General features: G+C 27.0%; 1 protein-coding gene across 3 annotated transcripts in view; it reads right to left on the reverse strand.

Moving 5' to 3' along the window:
• LOC101236412 (uncharacterized) overlaps nucleotides 1-12900 on the reverse strand; it is a 79763-nt gene that overhangs the window by 23650 nt on the left and 43213 nt on the right. For 2 of the 3 annotated variants that reach the window (XR_010636829.1, XM_065791687.1), the window contains exon 7: nucleotides 12581-12742. The exons of the other annotated variant lie outside the window; for it this stretch is intronic. Coding sequence is in view for 1 of the 2 variants with exons in the window: in XM_065791687.1 (XP_065647759.1) it covers nucleotides 12581-12742 (162 nt within the window). In the remaining variant the exon portion in view is untranslated. The remainder of the gene's footprint in view (nucleotides 1-12580; nucleotides 12743-12900) is intronic. 3 annotated transcript variants of the gene reach the window in all.

The raw sequence follows: 12900 nt of genomic DNA on the forward strand, positions 1-12900 counted from the left end.
GAAGAAAGAAGTTTGTTTTGAAAGAAAGTTGTTTTGTTTTGTTATCATTATCATAAATGATAAAATTATTGAATATACTTTCTTTATAAAAATGTATTTTTTATTTTTCTATTCTGTTTTTAAAGTTATTAAAGTTTAATTTGTTAATGTTTTATTTAATGAAACATGTTCTGTTTTGTAGACGATGTATTGAAATTGTACCTTGCAGGATGTTAGTTTTATAGAAGCTAAAATTGACCTTATTTTAAATGTAAGTCAGTTGTATTTTATTTTTTATTGGTTTTAAATAACTTTATGTTTAATATTTAATCGTGTTTTATAATCTAAATATTAGTACAGTGTTGTCGGACGGCGATATTTAAGTTAAATTTAATTTTAAAGAATCTTTTAACTTACTTTTTGTAAAATTTTTATTACTTTTGCTTTGCTTTTTTTTTTTAGTTTCAAATTCAAAAAATTTTTTTGTACAAAATGTTTAAAATTGAATAACAATATTTTGTTTCACTGTGTATATTCTATATTGATGTGTCCTTATCTGTTCATGAAAAAATAATCTTTTTTATTAACTGGCTTATAGTTTTAATAAAAATAAACATCTTACTATATACTTTTTTTGTTTGTTTGTTTTTATAATTTTACCTTTAGCTTTACTTTATCTCATGATGGTAGAGTTATTTTTCATACAGGGTCAAATCATTATATTTCAACCAATGACGGGTCACCACCTCTGATTTTCCTGATTTTTACATATTGTAATGTGCATCGTGTAGATAGGTTAAATTTAAAATTTCAGACATCCAAGTACAATGGTTCAGAATTTATAGCCTTAGAAACATGACACAGCAGCCCCCCTCGATTTACAAATAGTCAAAACAGACTACTTTAGAGCTGTATAAGTTTTTTCTCACTTTCAACAAGTGTCTCATTTTTTCTAGAACTATTTTCTGAATTGTTCTCTCTTTAAAAAAGCAGTTTTTATTCATTTGTGTTAAGTTAGAAAAAAATTATGACCTTCTCAACTTTGAAAAAAATCCTAAAATTGCTAAAATATGCCAAAATGAAACTAACTGTAGCATTATTCTATTCATCCACAAGTCTTTACAGATAAGTTTTCTGATTAGCTACTACTTTCTACAATAAATAGGCAAAATGTAGGCATCTTGTTGCAGATTAGAACTCAAATATATCTAAAAGCAAAATGTTCACTCGCCTAAAAAATCCAATTTTCAGCCATTTTGAGATGCTTGTAAATTTTTCCAACACTTTGTTTTGATCTAAGATAAACAGCATATAAGACCATTCAACTTAACTATCTGAAAATGCTAACATTATAAACTTGTCAAACCCACACCAAAAATGCCAGCATTTTTAAATAACCCTATTTTTTAATTATCAACGGTTGAATGTGTTACTAGAAACCAGTGCCCCTCTAATCTGCCAACTATGTCACTACTATCTGCAACCTATGCGAAAGGTGCAACTAATTATAAGTCATTTCTTAACCCTTTTTCTGTCTTTGTTGCATATTTGCAACAAATGAATTGGTGATAAATATTTTGGTTATAAACCTAATCTACAATTTAAGTTACTTTGAAACATGTAATTTAGACCTTTTTTTGCTATTTTGACGCAATTAAAGCACGAGATTTTTTTTTTTTTATATAATGGCAGCTCATAACAGAACTGCTGCTTTTGGTAAGTTTTAGTTACTCCCTTTAATACTTATATTTTGTCATATGAATGCCCAAGCTGATGCTTAAATGCATAAAATTAATATGTCCGAAGATTGAAGTTTCTGAATAAAGTCATTAAAAACTAAAAAAAACCAAGTTATTGTTATATAGATCTCCTAATTTATTTGTTGCAAATATGCAACACTGTCAAGTTGAGGTACAAAAATCACAAGATTTCTTTTTTTATGCTTTTCTGGTAGCTCATATACATATACATTATACACACACACAAACACACACATACACACGCACATGTATATATATATATATATATATATATATATATATATATATATATATATATATATATATATATATATATATAACTACAAAATTGATAATAAACAATATAATGGAAAAAGGTATGCCAAGCAAAAAAAACAATAATTGAATTTTTGAAATTTGAAAAAAGATTTATTTCTTTTAAATAAATATATAAATAATAAAAAAGCACTAGAGGCCTTTCACTATTTTCATCAGTAGTGCTATGTTTAATGCTTTATCAAATTTTTTTATATTACTGTAGAAAGTTAGATAATAGAAAAATTAAATTGCTATATTGTAACTATGAGTTACCATTGTAACATTTTTTTAAAAAAGGAAGTCTCAATTAAATGTGTCATGTTTTTGTTTATGTAAATGACTTTCATATGACAACAAATTTTTTTCACTTTTTAATTCAAGGAAAACAAAGAGTTGGAAAAAAGGTTCTATAGTTTTGTTGTGCAATCTCTGGCATTCAAATACATGATTGTCAAATTGGTCTGTAGAATTTCCTGTTCTGCAACTGGAAATATGACCATTAGTACGGTTTCTTAAATTATTTGTTTTTCCAGTGTAAGTAGATAAACCATTACATGATAAACACTTTAAATAATAAATAACATTTTTGCTATTACAAGTAATGCGACTTTTAATATTCCAAATAGTTCCATTAGACGTCTCAAACTTATCAACTTCTTGTAAATATAATTGGCAAATTTTACGGCGAATATCTTTACATTTGAATAAACCCGTTTTTTTGATAGATAAAATAGAATGAAATTTTGAAGAAGTTAGTTGTCTAAGTAAATTTGGTGGTTGTTTGTAGGCTATTACTGGATGTATATTTGAATAAACCTCCTTTACCCTTGCATTAGTAGATAGACTAAGTAAAAGGTTAGTTTCTGTTAAAATAGGCTGGCAGTTTAAATTGCTATAAAATGTAGTTACCAGAGGAAAAACTTCTTTGGATTTTTCTAAAGGTGCTGGTCCTTGTAATTTGGCATTATGAAATGCTTTTTCTATAATATTATCTGGGTAAAGACATTCTTTTAACCATAATTTTAGTTCCGTTAAACGTAGTTTTTCTGTAGCATAATCCGAGGTAAAAACAATTATTCTTTTAGCAAGATTATATGGTATATTCTTTTTTATGTGGAAAGGATGAAAACTATTGTAATTTAAATAGTCGTGGGTATTTGTTTCTTTGTAAAATATATCTGTTTTGATATGTTTATTGTTTTTAAGAATAACCGATACATCTAAAAAATTAATGACATTGTAGATATTTCCGTTTTTATTGTATTGTGTACCTAAATCAATCGTAAAATTAATTGAATTATGTAGTTCTTCTAGAGAACTTTTAAACTTGGCGATGTCTAGATTTTTTGGCCATATGTTAAAACCATCATCAACATATCTAAAATAAAACTGTTCAATATTTTTAACTTCTTCTTTTGAAAAGTATTTTGGTAAGATTTTCGGAAAAAGCAAAGTTTCTTCTAAAAATCCAATTGTAAGACATGCATAGTCTGGGGCAAAGTCTGTACCCATGGCTGTACCTGTAATCTGATGGTATACTTGGTCGTCAAAAATAAAATTATTGTTTTCTAAAATGAAAGATGCCGATTCTAAGAGGAAATCGGAGGTGAATCGATCTGCTATTAAATCTTTCTGTTGTTCAATCCAGTATTGTAATGCTTTAAGACCTAGATTACGTGGAATACTTGTGTATAGATTGACAATGTCACATGTTAGTATTACACTGTCTGAATCAATATTTCTAGGGATTTTTCTTAAGAAATCCCAATCATCTTTTATATAAGTTTTTTGTTTTTTTACAATCGGAGATAATATTATATGAAGAAATTGGCTTAAGTGTGATGTTGGTGAGTCTATTCCAGCAATAATAGGTCGAGCTTTTAAATCTTTTGGAGGTTTCATTTCTATAAACGGAGAACTAGATTCTTGAACCTTTTTAATTATTTCATTGCATTTATGAATTTTTGGAATAACGTAAAAAGTACTAGATTTCCATTCAAAATTTGTAATGTACTCTATTTTGTTTTGTGTTAGACATTTATGTTTAGCAATTATTTTTGAAAGATTTTTGAAAACTCTTTTATCTGAGTCAAAATTTGTTTTTTCATAAGTATTTAAAGAAGATAGATGATCTTGATTAACAGGTTTATCTTTATAGTATTTTGAGTCCATTACAATTAGAGTGTTACCTTTATCTGCTTTTTTGATAACAATGTCTTTCATTTCTTTAAGTTCTTTAAGTGCTATCCTTTCCTGCAGTGAAATGTTATCAACTGATTGAAGTTTGACAGGATTCACTTGCTCAATTTTCGATATTATTTCATTAAGTTCAGATATATTTGTTTTAACATTATATTTAGATTTCTTTTTTATTATACTAATATCATTATTTTGCAGTTCGTAGAATTTTTCTTTTAATCTAAGTTTTCTTGTAAATTGTCTAATATCAGAGTTAATATGTAAATAATTTCCTTTAGTTGCTGGGCAGAATTTAGGTCCTTTTGATAGAATTTTTATTTGGGCAGTGGTCAGGTATTTGGTGGATAAGTTGATGACCTTAGGTTGTATTTTTTCGGAACTGCATTTATCCAGTTTTTTGAAGACAGAATTTCTGATGTGTTGTTTTCATCAATAAAATCAATTGAGGAAAAACTCTTATGATGTTTTTTCTTTTCTTTTTCATCAAAACTTTTCGAATTTTTCGAGTTAATATTTAGTCGATCTTTCTGGAAAGCAGAGTTTGTAGAAAATGTTTTTTTTAACCATTTTCTATCAATTCGGCCTTTGTCTTCAAGTTTACATTCTTCATATCTGAGTATCAGTTTTTCTTTTAGAGCTTCATTTTTTGTATTACTATTTATAAAGTTTGTCACTTCAGCATTTACGTTATTTAATGATGTTAAAAAATTATCTCTTCGTATTGATAGAATTTCACATTCTGATTTGAGGCGCTGCAAATCAAATTTTTTAATAGCATTTTCTTCTTCAGGTGAATTGAAATGAAAGTTATCGCTTCTAAACTTTCTTGGTATATAGAGTGGTTCTTGTTTTAAACAATCGTGGTAAATATTTAGAAGATTTGTGCATCTGGAATGCTTGTAATAAAGATATTCATGTTTTTCAAGAGATTTAATACCGTACTAATGGTCATATTTCCAGATGCAGAACAGGAAATTCTACAGACCAATTTGACAATCATGTATTTGAATGCCAGAGATTGCACAGCAAAACTATAGAACCTTTTTTCCAACTCTTTGTTTTCCTTGAATTAAAAAGTGAAAAAAATTTGTTGTCATATGAAAGTCATTTACATAAACAAAAACATGACACATTTAATTGAGACTTCCTTTTTTAAAAAAATGTTACAATGGTAACTCATAGTTACAATATAGCAATTTAATTTTTCTATTATCTAACTTTCTACAGTAATATAAAAAAATTTGATAAAGCATTAAACATAGCACTACTGATGAAAATAGTGAAAGGCCTCTAGTGCTTTTTTATTATTTATATATTTATTTAAAAGAAATAAATCTTTTTTCAAATTTCAAAAATTCAATCATTGTTTTTTTTGCTTGGCATACCTTTTTCCATTATATATATATATATATATATATATATATATATATATATATATATATATATATATATATATATATATATATATATATATATATATATATATATATATATATATATATATATATATATATATATATATATATATATATATATACACATACATGTTATATTTTAGTGAGTATGAGGGCGATGTTGCTCTGCTAAAAAGAAAATTTGCAAAAAAGCCTGTCTATAGATAGAGAAAAAAGGAACCACCAATATTTGATGCAGTGTTCAAGGAGGAAAGGTTCTCTTTACCAGAACGCAATGATATGACACCATTTAAGTACTTTACAATATTTTGGGATGATAGCATCACTCAGAATTTAGTAGAACAAACTAATCTTTACAGCGTTCAGTTGACAGGTTCTACTATAGTTACAAATTTTAAGAAGATGGAGCAATTTTTAGGAATTCAAATGCTGATGTCATTAGTTCGCCTCCTAAGCTATGAATTATTTTGGTCAACAGAATTTCAATGCAGTGCTGTTGCTGACGTTATGAATTTAAAGCGCTATGAATATCTGAAAAGGTATTTGCAAGCAGTTGACAATACTACAAAAAGTAAAACCCTCTGGCAAATTGTTTAAGGTCAAACCTGTATTGGATGCTGTTCGTAATAACTGCATAAAAATTGAACAAGAGTGAGACCAATCTGCAGATGAGCAAATGATACCTGCAAAAACTAAGTGCAGTGGGATACACCAATACATGCCAAAAAAAATCCACAAATTCCTGCTCTAACAAAAATTTAAAATTTTTGTTAGAGCAGGAAAGTCAGGATTCATATACGACTTCTTTATCTATGCAGGTGCTACTACTGCTGGTAGTCAAAGTTGTGGTGCTGAAGATGTAATACTTTGACTAGTACAAGAAATGCCCAAACATAAAAACTTCTGTACTTTCTTCGACAACTGGTTTTCTATGTTACAACTGCTTAATGAACTGAAAACAATTGGAATATTAGCACCAGGAGCTTTCCGTAATAATCGAATTGGAAAATGTCCACTTTTATCTGAAAAAAAGACTAAAATCTCAAAGAAGAGGATCATGGGACTATCGAGTAAACCAGAATTCAGGAATACATTTAGTAAAATGGTTTGATAACAAAGCTGTTACACTTGGGTCAACACATGCAAGTGTTGCTGGATCAATAAAAGTCAAAAGGTTTGACAGTAAGAAGAAGGTATATGTTGATGTCACAGCACCTGAAATTGTTCTTGAATACAATGCATCGATGGGTAATGTGTAGTTCTGGCAGACATGCTAATATCATTATTCAAGATACAAGAATCAATACTAAGAAACGTTGGTACTTAAAATTAATTTTTTACTGCATTGACATATCAAAGATTAATGCTTGATTGTTATACCAAAGGCACTGTACTCAATTTAAAGTGCCTAAAAATAAATAACTTTCCTTGAGAAGATTTATTTCACAGGTAGCAACAGCCTTGAATGCCAAAGACAAAGATCCTGGAAAAAATATTGGTCGTCCAAAAAGGAGTCTTTCACCTGCCAACACTCTTGGAAGAAAACCATCTAACCCAAAACCAATTTGTGATATAAGATATGATGGATTCTGTCACTGGCTAGAAATCGATGAGAAAAGGGGACGATGTAGAATATGTAACATGACATGTTCTTTTGCTTGCTCAAAATGTAAAATAAGGCTTTGTTTAAACAAGGATAGAAACTGCTACAAAGACTTCAATGTATGATAAAATCAGAAAACACATAAAGTAATATAATTGGATAATATTATTTTAAAACTGCAGCAGTCTTATATCCTTTTTTAATATCTTGTTAATAAATATTAAATACCTCAAACACCTGTTTTTTTTTCTTCCAAAAAACATTGTTTTTAATACCTCTTTTCAGCAAAGTTGCATATTTGCAACAAACCATAAAATTGTTACAACTATGTTTAAAATAATAAAAATTTTTTTTTTTAGAACATAAAGCCATACTCTTAAAGAAATTTCTGAAAAAAATTTTTTTTTGGCACCTTGATCATAATGTGGCAGAACAAGGGTTAATAAAAAGAAAGATATGGTTTGTGGTCCTCCTTGATCTGGTCTTTATAGTAGATAGGGGCACAAATAAAGGGGGCAGTAACTTTTTAGAGACCTTCATTATGGTTCAAATGAAGGTCTCTAAGTTAATTGAGATATTTAGATACCTAATATCTAAATTAATTTCAAAATGAAACCATTATTTCTTTAAATTCTATTTTATTATAGGTAATCAGTGGTCTGGACCTACCCCAAATCCCCCCCTTCCCCACTCACTAAGGTGAGGGGGGGGGGGGATTTAGGGTAGCACCAATCAAAGGAGGGGGAGAGAGACAACTAATTTTAAGTAATTTAATTAACTTTTAGTAATTCCCTTTTAAAATCATAACATTGTATATTTGCTGGAAAATCTGGCACACATTTTTGATAGTCAATATCAAATTTTAATCTTATGGTAAAAGAATGAAAAAATGCAATAAAAGATCTAATGACCTTAACTGTATATTTATTTTAAATGAATCATGTATGTTTCATGTTAGAAAATGAATGCTTGTACCTTTGTAAGTTGGTTGCCCCCTTTTTATGTTTTTTTTTAATGTTATTGCACTGATAGCTTTTATGTTTTTGTTATTTTTATGTTATTGCACTGATAGCATTTATGTTTGTTATTTTGTGTAATTGTCTTTTATATCGCATCAGGTAAATTAATTTGTAGTGTTAATATGTGATGTTTTTACTTCTTTTATCATATAAGAATTTTTTTTTTCATTTTAGATTTATCTTACAATGCTTTTCCAGCATATTGCAGAAAAAATAGAGGTCATACATCTCACAATGACCAAATTTAAGACGAAAGCTCAAATTTCCCCCCCCCCTTTTTTTTTTCTCTTTTTACTTTTTTTTATTAATAGGGAGTGTGGATCCTTTAAAAAAGTAAAATATGAGGAGAGGGAGCAGTTGGAAAATAATATACTACATCTACAATTAGTTTTTTTGTAGTTGGTTATTCTACCAATTGTAAATTGATCATGCAGATGTAGTTAAATTTTTTTGTAAATAAAACTTTTCTTTATATATATATTTTTTTGTTACTATGTTTAAATAAATTGACTTCCAGTTAATACATGTAGTGTTTTTTTTACTTTTTCTAATTCGATTACTAATTTAAGATTAATAAGATGACGTGTTTGTTTAATATATACATACTATATATACAAAATACAGACTATTGAAAGTTATTTTTTGTTAATTTCTTAATAAATGTGTAGATAACAATATCTTTTATTTTACAAACCTATAAGGCATTTTGTTGAAACCACGACCCATAATGATTTTATCTGTGATAAAATATTGACATACAATTAAAAACTATCGAAAAATGTTATGTTTTGTTAATTTGTTAATAAATGTGTAAATAAAAATATCTTTTATTTTACAAAGCTATTAGGCATTTTTTTGAAACTACAATCCACAATGATTTGTATTATATCTATGTGAACAATAGTCCACGCAAATAGCTAACAGGTAAACTTCAAGTTCTGTAAATTATGAAAAACTATGTCAAATTTTACAGATTTACTTTTACTTAAAAATTTCATTGTGCCAATATCTCCTTAATTTTGATTTATAGCATTTATATGCCATTTTATAGATGTTAAAAGATGATATAGCATTGAGTAAATGCAATACAAAATGTAAAATAAATAAAAAAAAGTTAACAATTACTAGTAATTGTTAATATTCAATAAAATAACAGTTACAACACCAAATTATAGAAAAAAATACAGTTTAAACGACTTGAATGATATATTTTAATACTTGGTTAGATATCCATTTTTTTCAAGCACTGTTTGCATTCTTCTTGGCATAATATGCGCTAAAAATTCTGATGTGGTTACATTAGTCCACACCTATTTTAGAACTTTTTGGAAATGTTCTTTAGATTTTGGCAGATGTGCTGTAACTTTCTGCTTTATAATATTCCAATAGTTCTCGATATCATTATTATCAGGTGAACTTGAGGGCCAAATGGATAACAATTCAATATTATTATCAGTAAATCACTTCTTAACTATTTTAGCTGCTTGATGAGATGAACCTGCTGAAATAAGCTGGTTTTGATAATTTCCATGTGCAGTTTCAATTTATCTTTTCGGATAATTTTGTGCATAGACTTTTTTGCCTTTTTTTAAAGATGTGCAAGTTACAAAGTTCTTGTGCTGTGATTGCTCTCCATATCATAACTGAAAGAGGATGTTTGACTATTCTTATGGAATATTTTGATTCAGGCACTCTCACACAGATCTTTTAACATAATTATAATCGGTGCCTCGAACTTATTGAGATGTAATTCTGTAAACATTATTTGATCATACTATTCTGGTGTCTTGTCTTTAAAACTCTCACAAAATTTAATCCTAGCTTAAAATTGTGCTGGAGTTAATATAGGTTTTTTAGATTGTCTTCTTGCAACTAAACCAAAGTCATAAACACAACCTTCTCCTGATTGATCTTGAACTAATAGTAATACCTCTGAACCTCGAACTAATAGTAATACCCTTTTCCATAGAAAGTTGTGATAATTTTGCAGATGCTGTGTGGGACCCACACAGCATCTGCAAAATATCATTAAGCCCCGAAATGCATCATTATAAAATAGCATTTCTTATCATTAAGCCCCGAAAAATGCATCATTATAAAATAACATTTTCAAAGAAAATGCAAAAAATAAATAAAATATAAAATGAGCATAAAATGTTCAATCACATGATCTCACTTGATAATTTAACACATGTTCAACTAAAAAAATTTTTAATAAAAAAATGCAAAAAAAACTCAAACAATATTCAACTCCATACCTATAAGACCATTTTATTTGTATCAAGAATCTTTTGAAAAAGCAAATTTTTTGACTGCCTTTTTAGATATAAAGTACCCATTAATAACTTCTTTATGCAATAGAATAAACAGACTGATTTTATATAATCAGTATATGTTAACAATAGTCTTCTTGTTATGTTTCACATGTTATGTTTCACATGTTATGTGACTCACGTATTCTACCAGAATTTTTGCAAATTGTCAAGTCTTGCACAAGTAAAGCACTTCGCATAGCACATCTTGATATTTTCAACTGTTTTGATATACTTCTTTGAGAATAACCCTCTGAAAATAGTGGACTTATTTTTCCATTAACAAAGTTATTGTAAGTTATTACACTTTCTACTCATAATTTACTCCTATGACAACCTGATGGTGTAAAATAAATTAAACTATTTGTATCCAAGGTAATAATGCCAGAAATAAAATAAGTTTTTAAAAATGTATCCTGATTTATTTTTTTTTTGCTACTACTACACACACACACACACACACACACACACACACACACACACACACACACACACACACACACACACAGATATATATATATATATATATATATATATATATATATATATATATATATATATATATATATATATATATATATCAGTGACGTATCCAGAAACTTTTTGGACATACCGGTCTAAAAATCTTGTCTACGTTAAAAGGACCTTTTTTTTTTTTAATTTATAAATATAATTATTTATATATAATATAACTTGCCCTAGTATTTTACGGTTTTCCAAGGGAAAAATGTAAATAATTAACCAAAATAATGTTACATTTATTACAAAATGACGGCTTCAACGCCAACATTGATTCGCCACTAATTTTCATTTACATGCTTTATTCACTAATATAAAGAGTATGATTTCATAAACAAGACAACTATAACATTTAATAAACAATATTTGTATGTTTCTTCTATATAGACTAAAAAGATTTATTACATAGTGTATTTATTGCATAACAAGGTCAGTTTATTCAAAGTTTTAATTCATTCAAAATTTAAAAAAAAAAAAATTCTTGTCCTTCTCTTACTTTTCAAATAAAGTTTTTTTTGATTATTATAATGTTATTATGTTTTAAAAACTTTTATTTATTTTATTATCTAAAATATTTTTAATGCAATTTTACTGTTATTGGAAATGAAAAAGTTTAAAGCTTATATAGTTTAATTGCTTTGAAAATTATATTATGAAAACGTAAGCAGAGGAGAAACTCATATTAGAGTATTAAAAATAATTATGTTTTTGTTTAAAAACGCATATTTCATATTTTAATCCAATCAAAACGTGCGTTTTACTATTTAATCCATTTGTACCATATTCCATATATGTGAATTCGAATTAAGCATTCTGATTGACTTAAAATACACTTATAATGCATTTTCGAAGTCATTTTTCCAATGTTGGTTTTTCTAAGCGCCATTAATAACAACAAATTTTATCATCGTGATTATCATCATAATTATCATAACAAATTTTATCACAAAACAGTAAGACAATAAGTAATGAAGAAATATTTTATTTTAACTTTTTAGGTGCTAATATAAATTGTTTTAAATTGAGTTTGGGCAGAAAATTGGGGGCCCATACTGGTATATCGGTATCAAAATCGGCCTGGATATGTCGCTGCATATATATACAAATAATTTCAAATGTATTCTACAAATTAGAGTCCACAATGTTCTTAAAAAAACAGAGCAATAATAAATTAGTAGAAAATAACTTATCAAACTTTTTTCATATTATCATCAGAAATCGCATTTCTGATGAGTCTTTATAGATACACAGTGCAAAATGAAAGAGGTTTGATAAGTGATTTTTTACTATTATTCTCTCTCTCTCTCTCTCTGTCTTTATATATATATATATATATATATATATATATATATATATATATATATATATATATATATATATATATATATATATATATATATATATATATATATATATATATATACTTTATATAGAACTAATAAATGCATTATAAAAAACATTTTTAAAAGCCACTAACTTGTCTCCTTCATCCAATTCCAATAGGATATAAAAAAAAGTAAACAAAATTGTGCCAATTTCACAAAACATGCGAAAAATATGCATTCTCTGTGTTGAAGGTTGTAAAAAAAGAGCAAAAGAAAACAATACCAGAAAAAATAAGTATAGAGCAGCGTTAATCCTAGAAATACAAATAATATTAAAATATTACATTAAAATAATACATTTTTAGTGAAAATTTAAAATAAAATAATCATAAATGAACAGTAATTAATTTGTAAATATATAAATAGTTAAAAAAGTATATATAAGTAATTAAAAAATATGAGAAATACATAG

The sequence above is a fragment of the Hydra vulgaris genome, chromosome 02, assembly GCF_038396675.1.
Source record: "Hydra vulgaris chromosome 02, alternate assembly HydraT2T_AEP".
Taxonomy (NCBI): domain Eukaryota; kingdom Metazoa; phylum Cnidaria; class Hydrozoa; order Anthoathecata; family Hydridae; genus Hydra; species Hydra vulgaris.